Genomic DNA, 13,032 nt, shown 5'->3' on the forward strand with positions numbered 1-13,032 from the left:
AGGGATGTAACAGGCAGGCGATGGATGCATCCTCCAGCTCCGGGCAGATGCTACACTGAGCTGACGTACCCAGCAAGATCACACGTATACCAAATCAGATGTGTGAGTATGTCTCATCCCTGAGATTGTTCCTTCCAAAGAAAAGTGCTGCAGAAATCTGGGGAGCTTTGTGCACGCCCGAGTCCAGCCAGCAGTCGCTCGGCACGTGTCGGTGCAGGTGGCAGGGCAGTCCTTGCTCCCTCCTCGTCACCGTGTGTCAGGCGCCGTTTCCAGACTACCCGTTTTTTTCCTCTTAGTGAAGAGTTAGAAGATGATAGTTTCATCTGTCTTTGCTTCTGCTGCAGTGCCTGATCACAATCTCATATTTAAAACCATTCCCACTTTAAGCCTTTTACTTCCTCTTGGCTTGATATTTGCTCAGTCTGGGATGACAGCTGCCTTTAAGCGGCACCCTCTCAGAGCTGGCTGCCTTTCCTCCCGACAAATTTTCAGGATTTGAAAAAGGAGTATGACGAGAGAAGTGGAGAGAGGAAAAAAACTTTCCCTTGAAATTTTACAATATTTTTTCAAAAACCCTTGCACAGGCAGTCAGAGCACCATCAACACGTTACCAACTTGCAGTGGCCTGACTGGATGCAGAATATATGATTATAAAGAATTTAATGACCACTAAGTCACGAGAAACTCACAGAGAAAATTTCAGTTACAAATGTTTCAAGTTTACCTTGTTTATACAAATATAGGGAAACCCAACTGCATGTGCTGAGATCTCAGCGAAGCATCACTTTAACTGTCGAAAAATATTTTAACGTTCAGTGTGAAGTGAGACATCATGGCAAGGAAATATTTCCAGTAGGAGAAGCTGTTAACTCCTTCCACGGCTGTTTGGATGGCACTGGCATGTTTTATTCACTGTGCAGTGAGCCATGTCTGTTGCTAATGTGTCCTGTCAGGTTTTGGGGATAAAAATCTTCCTTTTGGTCTCACAGGGCCCTGGTTGTGTTACTCGGCTGCGATGGAGGTGGGAGTCACCCCTTCCCACGGGGCTGTCAGCAGCGAGCCCTTGCTCTGTGTGCCCTCCACTTGCCTCAGTGGCTCCACGGAGAGATCATTCGGGGGGCTTCACACTAGATAGATAGACCTGAGAGGACCTTGGATTCCCAATTCCTAAAGAAACAAGGAGCAGTTTACCAGGGATTAAATACCTAATCGATATGTGTGATGTGTTTCTGAGCTCTGCAAACCACAGCTGTGATTTTAATTTCATTGCAAGCTCTTGCTCGGTGCACGTGTACAGCGAGGAGCTGGGGGCTCACCTTGGCGGTTACAAGAAGTGCAAGCCAGTTTCTCAAATGGCTGATTAGTGCTCAAGAGCGAGAAACATTTTAAAGAAATTAATTGGAGATGGTGATTTATATTTTAATGAATACAATGTACAAAATCTCACCAGTTTTCAGTATATCTGCATCTCTAAGCCTAACCTAAGCTGATTTCCACTTGTGTAACACCATGTACGCTGGGGAGGCATTGCTGGTTTGAAATGTGAGCAGCGATGAGCTGCACCCTGGGACTGCCACCCCCAGCACCTCTGTCTTGATGCCCTGTTTCAGATCTATACGTTTGCAGCTGCTTGCAAGCAGAGAGTAACCAACCCAACGGTTAGTCCTGTGCTGAAGTTTTAGGGGATCAGGGGTAGGTGCTTCCATCTATCTCTGGAGTGGGAAAATAAAGGAAAAAATAGTCATGGTCAATGTGTATCAGTACCCATCACTCAGACTTCTTACTTTTTCTGTAGTTTCTATACCCCATATGTGCTCCACTTAAAACCCACGCTGACAACTCTGTCTCTGCCTTCAGGTTTGTCTTCGGGAAGTTATAGATTGGCCATGAAGAACCACATGCATTCATGAACAAATGTAAATCACTTTGTTAGTATTCCAATCAATTAATATAAAAGCGTAAAATTATTTAGCCAAGAAAAGTGACTGACGTAGCCCTGAAAAGAGATATTTCATTTTTGTAGTGATTACTTGATAATCTCATTCTTACAGTGCGCAAAGATGCTTACACGTAAGAAGATGAGATCTTTCCTTTGCATCTGGAGTCCTGTGAATAATCACATTAAGCAGAAAGGCATTTGGTTCTTTACATGTGTTGCAGACCAAGCGAGTTAAGTAAGCTTCTAGTCAGCTCTTTGGAGATGTCTTTGATTAAACATGTTTTATTTCCTCCCCTTTGTCCTGCTTTCTAGAAAATAGATAGGAAAAGAATAAAGAGCCATCTGTAAAAACAAAGACTGAATCCTTTGCAGTTAAAAAATGAAATCATGAATAACCTGAATAATTCTTTGCATTTCAAAGAGCTGTTTCAGCCTGCTTTTGTCGTCTGCTTTCTAAAACACAAGCCACAGTGACCTTGCTGTACACGATGGTGCCTCCCAAAGGGTTCCGCACGTCCCTGCAGAAGTAAACTCACAAGGCCATAAACTGTTGCAAGAAGCGTGTAATTCTTTCAGAGCGTCTTTTGGCAGAAGATCTGGGGTGGGACCTTGTTCAAACCAAAAAAAGAGCTAAAATGCCACCGTAGGAAGGTGTTTGCTGCCTGCAGCAAGCTGCTGTTGGCCACTTTCCTGGCCTGGGGCCAGGGCTATGGCTCTCACTGGGGTGGCTCTTGAATTTTTAAGTTGGTTGTGACTGTGAAAGCAAATCCTCTGAGCAGTTTGCCCCTCCTGGGGTAAGGAAATCTCCCTCTGCTCCTGCATGGCTGTGCCTCAAAGCTGTTGGCAGTGCTGCTGGGCTAGACAGGCTCTGGCTGGGAAGGTTTATAGGCTTTGGCGTTTGAGGAGTTGCTCTCTTGTATGCTGTAAATGTACGAGAGGGTTTTGTCAAATGAAAAGGTTTTGTAGCATGAGAGTTAGTGGATGGAAACGCTTGCGGAGAGGCACTGAAAGCCCTGCGTGGAAGCCAGTTACGGGGCCAGGAGCCGCGGTTCAGCGAGGGAGGAGGGAGTGCGAGCATGGCAGGGATGCCAGGCGCCCTCCGGCCAGGCCAGAGCTGAGGTTTTGCATCTTTTCAAACATAACAGCCCAGGGCTGTCATGCCAAACTTGGACCATGCTGGCAGGGAGGGAGAACAGGGCACAGAGAGCGCATGGGGCCACGTGTGTTACAGTGCTCCAGGGGTTGCAGAAGCCACCGACCGGCTCAGAGCAGGCGAAACCTGTCCCCTTTCCGAGCGAACAAGCAGCTTCTGCAGATGCTTTTGGCTGGGTGAGATTGCGCTGGACACTGGGGGATTCAAAGTGCTCGGGAGACTTAAGCGACTGCCCCCTCCAAAGATGGGCATTTTGCAAAAGCCAGTAGCTTGATAGCAAGGAGAAATGTTTCAGTTAGCATGAAAAGAAAAGGCACATTCACAGTTCTATTCTAAAACACATAATACATAAAATTGTTCTAAGTAGACATTTTTGGCAAACTCAGTAATAGCAAGTTTCAACTTGAAAAAGGCAGCAAGATTTTTTTTTTTTTTTGTTACACATACTTCAGGCTCTTAAAAACTCCCTCCTTGGATATTCAGCATGTTTTAAATCTTGTTTTCTGCTTTCTCCTACATGTTCCTATTTTGCTTCCTTCCCAAAGGCACCTGTAGGCAGACCAAAGTATCTCAGCTGAGATCTGAGAAAGAAACTTTGCAATTAGGAGTATAGCGTAACCGTACAACAATACACACTGAAGAGATCTGTAGACACCATTTCAAGAGAGCAACTACAAAAATTACTTTGTTCCAAAGGAAGAAAAAGATCACCCATGCTATGGGGATATTAAACATTCAAATGCAAGATTTGTTTTAGTATGCAGACACTCTGGCTTTAATTACCAAGGAGAAATTCCCTAGATAGACATTAAGCTCCAGAACAGCTTAGCTTGAAATTCACTTTTATTTTCAGCATGTCATTATCTTGTAACTCTGTTCCACCCAGAGCTGTGAAAATGTTCAGCCAGAAATCCAAACCCACTTGAAAACAAGAGAGGTTCAAGTTCCAGCCAAAGCTGAAGGTTAGCAAAGATTCAAAATAAACAGGAAGACGCAAGTTTGCTGTAGTCGTATATTTTGCTCCTTGCACAGTGCAGAGGAGATGGAACAAATCCTCCAAGAGCCTGAGTCCAGCCATGTAGCCATGGTGAGAGCACCTGCTGAAAAACCCCTCGTGTTTCATTAGCCTTTCTGTCCCATCTTCTTGATTAGCTGTTGGCCTTGTAAGACGTTTCTGGGAGCAGTCATGTCCTCTGGCTGGTGGAGGGGCTTGGGTGGGTTCTTCTCTGAGTCCCACTGTGCAATCTTTCCCTTTTGGCTCGGTGTGTTTCTTGCACCCGGCCAGACTTTACAGTTTTGGGGAGTTCCTGTATAAAAGGGCTGATCCCAGCCCCCCAGGAGCGGGGACCCTTTCCCCAAGGCTCTGATCTGCTCTCAAATAGAGGAATTGGAGGCAGAGAGGGCAGGATGGGGCAGGGTTAGGCTTGTATGGACACTCTGCTGCAGGGAGCAGAGGAAGTCAGCAGAAGGCTGGAGGATGGGGTGAGATGGGGAAGCCGACCTGAGAAATAATATGAAATACTTAGTCCCTTTAGGACCATCCCATCGCTGCACAGTGCTATTGGATGTTCCTAGCAGTATGCTATAGCCCAAGAGATGAGCTACCAGCAATTAGAGTGAGGGACTCTTGCAGATCGCAGTCATTTGTGCCAGGAGCTGTGCAAATGCCTCACGAACACGGGGTCAGGATCTGTGAGCTCGACAGCAGGTCTGAACCCCTGCTGCTGTCACCTGCTTGAAGAATTTTTCTCACTTTTAAAACTTCTCTCTTTTTAGCAAGTTTAAGTGCCTAAATTGTGTTAGTTTTGGTCAATTTGCCTCTGTTTGCTTCAAATTTCTACCTGCTGTTATGCACTTATTTTATTGTTATAGCCAATGCACTGGTTGCAGAGCTTGATTTAGCTTGCAAAGTCTAATAGCGTGGTGGCATTGAGAGAGAGTTGCTTGTCACTTAAAAAATGTATTCCCCAGAATTCTGGTGTGTCCCTGTCTATTGTGTCAATCAGGACTTATATGGGGGCTTGGCATAGGTAGATCCAGGCATCCAGGTAGATAACATGTGAAGCTTTATAGCAAATAAAGACCATATCCCATCATAATCCATAGCTCAGTGAATATTTGGTGTTTCTACCAGCTGGAATTTTTAGGAAATGTTTGCAATTGAACTGCTGCCTCTAGGAGTCCATTTCTCATTCAGTTACTGCTAGGACATATAAAATACAATAATTTCTTTTGCTGGAAATCTCCCTGAGAAGAAAAATTACTCTGGGCTATACGCCTCTGCCTACCCAGAGTCCCTTTGGGTGTTAAGATAGTTGTCAGCTCCTGGGCTTCACGCTCTTCAAGAGAGCCCATTTGGCCAGCATGAAGGGAGGTCAGAGGAACTCAAAGCTCGGTGGCAGACACAGGCCTGCAGGAAACAAATTGTGGCACTGTTAAAAGAGAAGGATGTATCCTTTGGGAAAGCATCCAAGCACAGTTAATTTAATCCCATCTGCGTGAGCGGAGAAATCCTTTGTTCATGGCTCGCTTGTGCGGGTGGTTTATTGACTGGTGCGTCTTCCATCGTGGAAGAAGCTCGTGTCCTCTGTCCCTGCGGTGTGGCAGAGAGCTCCTTTCCCCAATGTCAGCTGTGCTTGTAGAAGAAGAAAATGATGTTTCCCAGGGATCACTTATTTCTTTGGATAGCAACCTGAAACGCTGAGTTCTTAATGAACGTTTTCTCTTCCTTCCATGTACACCTTTACTTTGTAAGGGGGAAGGGGAAGCAGCCCCTATGGGAGGTGGGATATCAAGACGCAGCGATGCAGTTAGTGGTATGTTAGACTTTGGCACCTCTACCATCTGTTGTGGGCTGACAGATGGGATGAAATATGACAGCAGAAAGGCTCTTCTGTTTTAGCAAGACACAAGAAAGCTTGAAAAATCACACCTCCTCCCTCCTTTCCCCCCAAACCCACACAACAACAGTGTCACTTGGCCACTTGTTCTGGCTAAGACAAGGAGAAGTTTATGCCTGTGCATGCTCCTGAGAGTCTTTCACGGGAAAAGTGAGCAGAGTGGTTCAGAGCAGAGCTGCTCGGGGGTGCTGGATCCTGGAGGGACCGCCACCGCTTTTCCCCTCTTTTCACGTGGATGGGAATTCGGAGCAAATTCTTTACCGGGACAGAGAGGAGCTGAGGAGTCTCTGTGCTTGGCAAGTCTTGCTGTTTATTTGTTCACTTGTGATAATTAGCGGCTGCACGGCTCGTGCAGAGCAGGGACATTTGGCCTTACCTGTAGCTGGTGAGAAAACTCCTCATCTGGTAGCTGAGGATTAGCCAGTTTCAGGTTCTCCCAGAGATGCTGCCGTGGATGGAAACTCTTCCTATCGGAAACCTGCTCCGGCTGTCTGTATACAAGCACCCAGGGCGAGAGCCAGCCCTCAGGAGGGCCCAGCTCCTTTCCAGGCATCTATATTTTTTTAATTGATCCCAATTCATCAGCCAGGTGCCATGAACGGCTGGATTTCCAAGGCAGTTCAGCATCCTGGGTACCGGCCACATGCTTGTGGGAATCTGGCCTCAGGGTCGGAGCTGCAAACGGCAGCCGAAGGGCTCTGCCCCGTTAGGGACGTCAAGCATTTCTGAAAATTAGCCCTGTAGGTGATGACAGTAATCACAGCCTTCCATGAAATAACAAGTTCTTGGTTTTTCTCTCCTCTGACACAAGCTTTCCCTTTTCTGGTGATTTTTAATATATTTTCTTCCCAATGGACACATCAGTATAATGCTTCTAACTAATTTGTCTTTTAGGATTTCATTGTGACAGTGGTCTTCTCATTCTTGTGGCTAGTGGGCTCATCTGCTTGGGCTAAAGGACTGTCAGATGTAAAGATTGCGACCGACCCAGACGAAGTGCTATTACTGATGTCTGCCTGCAAACAGCAGTCCAACAAATGCTTGCCTGTTCGCAGCCCCGTTATGTCAAGCCTCAACACTTCGGTTGTAAGTGACTGATTACTACTTTTCACCCTTACCTTGCAAACGTATTTTCATCTCTTTTACCCATATATTGACCTAAATTGGCTGGTGTAAACCGGTTAGCTGAAATTATTTAATTGGAAGTACAATCTTGCTGTGGGGAAAGGCAGAATGTGAATCATGACACCTCTCTGCTGTGCAGCAGCAGCGGGATGAGCGTGCGGGGTTGGGGCAGGGAGAAAACAAAGTGTCCAAGTGTATTGGTTGGCCTGTCCGCTTTTAACTTGCCCCAGCTGCAATGCCTTTGAAAAGGGGTCTGTGCGCTCCTTTAGGAAGAAAAGGTTTTTTGCCTTAAAGATTCTTTTAAAAATCCTCAAAAAAACAACATAAAATTGGTCTTCAGAATGTTTAAAAAAACAAAAAAAAATTACTTCAGGCCAGCGGAGCAATCAATTTCTCTCCTTTTAAATATTTTCTTTCAATTTTATCTTTCCACAGTTTCTTTAAACTAGATTATGTTTTCAAACAAAAAAAAAATTATTTTGCCCTAAAAACTCAACCTTTTTTTGAAAACAAAAAGGACAACAGACACCTTGTGAGTTACAGCTAAGGGAGGTGAATTTGGGAGTTTGCTCCAAAGCTGAGAAAATTTTCCAGCAGGTTTTGGGAGAAGGGTGGACTGGAAGAAGCTTTGACTTCTCCCAGGGCCGTGCAGGATCCATAACGTTAGGCTGGGCTGTGAGACCACGGCTGCCAGGTGATGAGTTCCTCTTCTCCCCACCCAGGTCTTTGGCTTCTTGAACTTTATCCTCTGGGCAGGCAACATTTGGTTTGTGTTTAAGGAGACAGGCTGGCATTCCTCGGGCCAGCGGCACCCTCCGGACACCATGGAGAAGCAGTCCAGCAGCTACAACCAAGGAGGCTACAACCAAGATAGCTACGGGCCAGCCGGTGGCTACAACCAGCCGGCCTCCTACAGCCAGGTGGGTGAATACGGCCAGTCCCAGAGCTATGGCCAGAGCGGGCCAACCTCCTTCGCTAATCAAATTTAGCGTTCACGCAGCACGAGCTCTTGCATCCCTCACATGTAGAGAGTTTAACAGGTCTCAAGTTTCAGTGGCATCAGGTTTTTAAGGGTTTTACATAAATTAATACTACAACACGGTGTTTAATGCTGATTGAAGATCTAAGCCTGCCTCCTGAGACGGACGGGAGGTGGCCAGTGGGATGGAGTTGGCCTTTTTTTCCCTGACTAGCCAGATACAGGGGATGTGCTCATCGCGGGTGGTGACCTGGAGTCAGTGTTGTAGTATGTACTGTAGAGATAACTTTATGGTAGTTTTGTATGTGTTAAGATGGTAGAAGCATTTTGTAGCCTCAAGTCTGTAGTATTTAATATGCATAATAGAATTGAATTTCCTTCTGCATTTTGGTGAAAAACGGAAGTGTTTTACTATTATTTCTACAGATTATTCTATATATCCATGCATGTAACATTGCACCTAAATTTTCAAAACTGCCTGTCTGTGACTCTTCAGAGCATTTGTTTTGGTTATACCTTTTTGTTTCAGAAGATTTTATTATTATTTCAGTTAACCAAGTCATTCGTAACTTAGTGCATGGATAAGCAGTTTCATACTACCAAATGTCTGGACCGTGTAAACGGAACTTCTCAACTTCTGCCACTACATTTTGTTAAATGTATGTTTAAAAGAAGTATGCATCTTTTATATATTTTGCAGAGTTGAATATATGGCTTACCCAAGTTCTGAATGCTTTGTAACTAAAATGTTTTTCCTTGAAATGGCATTCAGTAGTATATATGGTACCGGACCAATGTTTATTCTGTTTAACTCAGCTAAGTATTCATTCTATAAATCACTATTTCTATGGATGTTTTGTGAATCTTTTAACGTGAGCTGTGGAAAATAAGGACCAAGTAACTGTGTTATATGTTTACAAAGGTATTTATATAACTAAGATAACAGAGGTGCAGATATCAGTATACAAAACCATGGGAAAATGCCCTGTTGCTTAATACAGCAAAACATGACAACTGCACGTATTGTTGTGACCTTACAAAGCATAAATATTCCTTTAGACCCTCTTAGAATAAGAAAACCTTTCCATCCGTGCTGTTTCAAGATTGCTAGGTATCCCTCTGTTCTGTTGCTGCTCTGAGCGCTAGCTTGGTGCTACCGGAGAATGTAACTGGATTGGCCAAATAACCCAGGCTCAGAGGAACTCATCCCAAAATAGCCAGAGCCAGACTTGTAGCCCGTTCGGATTTCTCCCTGGGAAATTCAGCCCTTCCTCACTACAGCATATGAGACACATTGACACAAATGAAAGCCTGAAGCACAATATACTAATCAAAACTGATCATCTGCATTTCTAAATCAAAGTGTATCAGTATATAATCTTATTGTATGAGCTGTAATGTGGAAAGCATCTTAGCTTAAAACAGCTTAGTCTCTTCTATGATTGTTGTAACCAATTTATGGCTACTCGGTGGATGAATCTATATTGTGATATCTATTTGACCCTAATAAAGTTATTGCATACAATGCATGTTTTTGGAGTATGTTAATACTAAAATGTCGCTGCAAAATAACTAAGAAGAATACTATTAAAGATAAATAACTGTTCCTGTGCTTGACCTTATTGGTCATTTTCTTACTGTTTTCCAATACTTTTATGAGGACTGTTTTAATGTACAGTGGAGTACGACACTTCTACAGACACTTGTCATTAAAAGTCAGTATCACAAGTTTAAAAAAAAATTAAAACTGTGCAATTTAATACCTGCCTGCCTCTTTACCTCTCTTTCCACCTGTCAGTAGGACTAGCCCAGTACTGTGCTAACTATCCCAGTTCTGTGGATTGCTGGAAAGCCCTGTTTGAGCTGTAGAAAGGACAAACTGGGATATCTAAATGTCCTGGTATTCCAAATGGGAGCAAAATACGATTTTCTGGGTCAATGAAAAATTTTATTTTGGCCTTCAGTTCTTTTGTTCCTTGTTTTTTTAAGTTTGGGAAAAGTTAGATACAGGCAAGCCAGGAGAAAGTGAAATCTCTGTGTGGCAAGGGATGGGGATGGGATGTATGCCCTTCATGCCCCCTCCCACATAGTCCTACTTCTCTTTTTTCTTTTTTTTTTTCATTAGTTGATCAGGAATATACCAAGTTGGGTCATCTAAGCCTCTCCACTAGAAATAGATACTGGTTTGTGTCAACTAGCTTTCTCTTCATCAACTTTTCCACCTACACCAGCAGGTTCCCATTTCCAAACTTTTCTATCCAATGCTGAGGGTAAGAAACTTGAATTTTCTGAGGTTCATTCCTGCATTTCAAACAAGCTGAAATTCTTGTGTAACCATGTGAGCACAGGAACCGCACCTTTCAAACCCTCAGGAGGTGACATCCCTGGAGAAAGGGCAGTTTCTAACACAAGACTGGGGACACAATTAAGATGATTACTTGTTTTGGGTATTATTTGCAGAACTCCAAATCTATGATTCTCTCGTGAAGGGCAGAGCTGGTGGAAGAGTTGACAAAAGTAGTGAAAGAGGCACATGTTTTCATGAAAGACTTGCCCTTTGCATTAGCCAGTTGGCCAGACATTCGCAGGTACATTAGCTCCTTGCTGACACGCAGAACAGTTCAGCTGGTTGTGATCCTTTGGGGACTATAGTCTTCCCTGTGAATTAGGAGGGAGGAAAAATCTCTTCATCTATAGCTTCTCAGATTAATATAGTATAGCAGCAGCAAAAGCGAAAACAAAAATGATGCATGCACTTGTCTGTGTTATATAAGAAAATGTATCTGTTTCCTCCATGTTCCTCTGGATTCGAGTCTTATCGCATCTTTTGGCAATCATTGAGAAATTTGAAGTTTATTTGAACTGGGAATAGTGACTGTATAGCAAAGTGGTGAGCAGCAAGATGGAAAAGATTGTATTTGATGTTTCCTGGGTTTAAGACAAATAGCTAAGCAAACTCAAGGATCCTCTGTAAAACTGCTGCTGGCAGACTGATTGCTTTCCTACTTCATCATTAGTGAGTATCTCTGCCAGTTAGTTAAATAACTAGGTCAGCCTGAGAAAAAAACATGTTTCTTGGTCTTCTGTGCTGTCCCTCCTGTTTTCTCATGTGTTTCTCTTTATAGCCCATTTCTCAGGTACCCGAGACAGGAGCGTATTTGCATTATCAAGTGTAGAGCTGTGGAGAAGAGGCAGGTACCTCTGTGAGTGCGGCAGGGGAGGTAGGAGCACAGGACTTTCTCCCCAGGTGCCTCAGAGGCATGCTCCCATACTGGTTTTGGGTTTCCCCATTGCTCTTGACTGGGGAGGGGATGCACTTTGCAAAGCTGCAGCATCATCCCCTCCGCGGAGAGGGGCTGGAGAGGGCAGGGAGCACCACTGCGGGTGCCCAGTGGCTCTGCAGCCTGCTTTGCTCCCTGCCCAACACATCAAAGAGACAAGGATGAATTTAGATGTAAATCCAGCCCACGGGGCCGTGCCCCTACTTGACAGGGTATTTTTTTTTTATTGTACGATACTTGCCTGATGACTAATCAAGTCTCCTTAACTGGCCATTGAGCTGCCCATAGCAGAGCCTGGGTGATGGCCAGGACTTGGAGAAAGTTTGTGCTCCTGTTGCATGAATTCATATTGCAATCGCCTGACCTGATTAGGTTAATTATTTCCAATCTGTATATGCTCTCAATTTGAGTGAGCAAATAGGGCTCTAGCCCTGAACTACTCCTGGCTGAATCCCTGATATACTGATGAAAGAGGCAGTCGCATGAAACACTCATAGCACCTGTCTATATCTCCAGTTTCACAGTTAATATTGCAGACAGATCAAGAACTACTGAGTAAAAACTGCCACATATTGTTTCATCTTTTTCTGAAAAAGTTCTTCTCATATTATGCCATGTCATAAGTGCTCAGTCCTCTGTCTACTAGTCTCAAGCCAGATTTTAATCAAAATCTTTATATATGTGAATGAATGGGCTACTTAGCTTATGCTCTCCCTGACTTAACTATTCTTTTTCAGGATTACTTTTTATTCCCTCCTGCTACTAAGCCCAAGAGCTTTTCCTCCTGGAATTTTCTAACTGCAGCAATAATCTGTATTTTACTATTAATATCCGGTGCTGATTGTCCCATCATTCATCAATGCCATACATCCTCAGTATGAAGATCTTGATTTTGATCTTGATCTTGAAGGATTTTTATATGAAATTTTAACAGTTGACTGGGGGGGCATCCCATTTATTGCATTTAGCTACCAGTTTCTTTTCTTACATTTTTATTGTTGTGTCCTCCTTTAACAAGATTTTAGTTTTTTATGAGTATAGCTGCCTTTTTAAAGTCTAAATGTCCTATAATGAAACATTTCTCAGAGGAAAAATTATTTGGTAATCGTATTTTCAGGCTTCCCTCTGAAAATGAATATCATTTCCCTGACAGCCCCCGTATGAGGCACGAGCATATTTTGGCCAAAGTGCTGTACCGCGTCTGAAAAATACCTGGACATGAGATGACAAACGATGTTTCCTCACAGACAGACCAGCTCTAATAGCTTTTCTTAAATGACATTTTACCTGCTCTGTCTCAGCAATGGCTGAGGTATCTCCCACGTGTGCAGCAGGGGAGATGGGCTGACCCGTCGGTGCCTCCCAGCCAGGGTCCCCTCCTCACCCCGACCCCTGCACCGACCCGCGAGCGTGCCCTGCGGGGCAGCGTCTGGCATCAACCTGGTCACAGGTTAATCATCAGGCACCCGTCAGCAAACTGTGCCCAGCACAACCAATGCAGGTAAATACTGGTGCACATCTCACCCTTGAGTGAAATCAAATGGACTATGAAGAGGTATTTAAAAAAAAAAGGGGATGGCCAAGAGGCAAACGTTCCTGGGACACACAGCACATCACTTATGCCAACCCAGCGCAGATGGGAGCAGCAGCATGCA

The 13,032-nt window shown here is 44.2% G+C and overlaps 1 protein-coding gene across 1 annotated transcript in view; it reads left to right on the forward strand.

Moving 5' to 3' along the window:
- SYNPR (synaptoporin) overlaps positions 1–8,106 on the forward strand; it is a gene marked incomplete at its 3' end in the record, with an annotated part of 109,436 nt that extends 101,330 nt beyond the window's left edge. Inside the window, exons 5-6 of the mRNA XM_082321514.1 lie at positions 6,887–7,078; positions 7,840–8,106. Of these exons, the coding sequence (XP_082177640.1) occupies positions 6,887–7,078; positions 7,840–8,106 (459 nt within the window). The remainder of the gene's footprint in view (positions 1–6,886; positions 7,079–7,839) is intronic.
- Positions 8,107–13,032: the final 4,926 nt, after the last annotated feature.

Source organism: Platalea leucorodia (assembly GCF_965183815.1).
Source record: "Platalea leucorodia genome assembly, chromosome: 9".
Taxonomy (NCBI): domain Eukaryota; kingdom Metazoa; phylum Chordata; class Aves; order Pelecaniformes; family Threskiornithidae; genus Platalea; species Platalea leucorodia.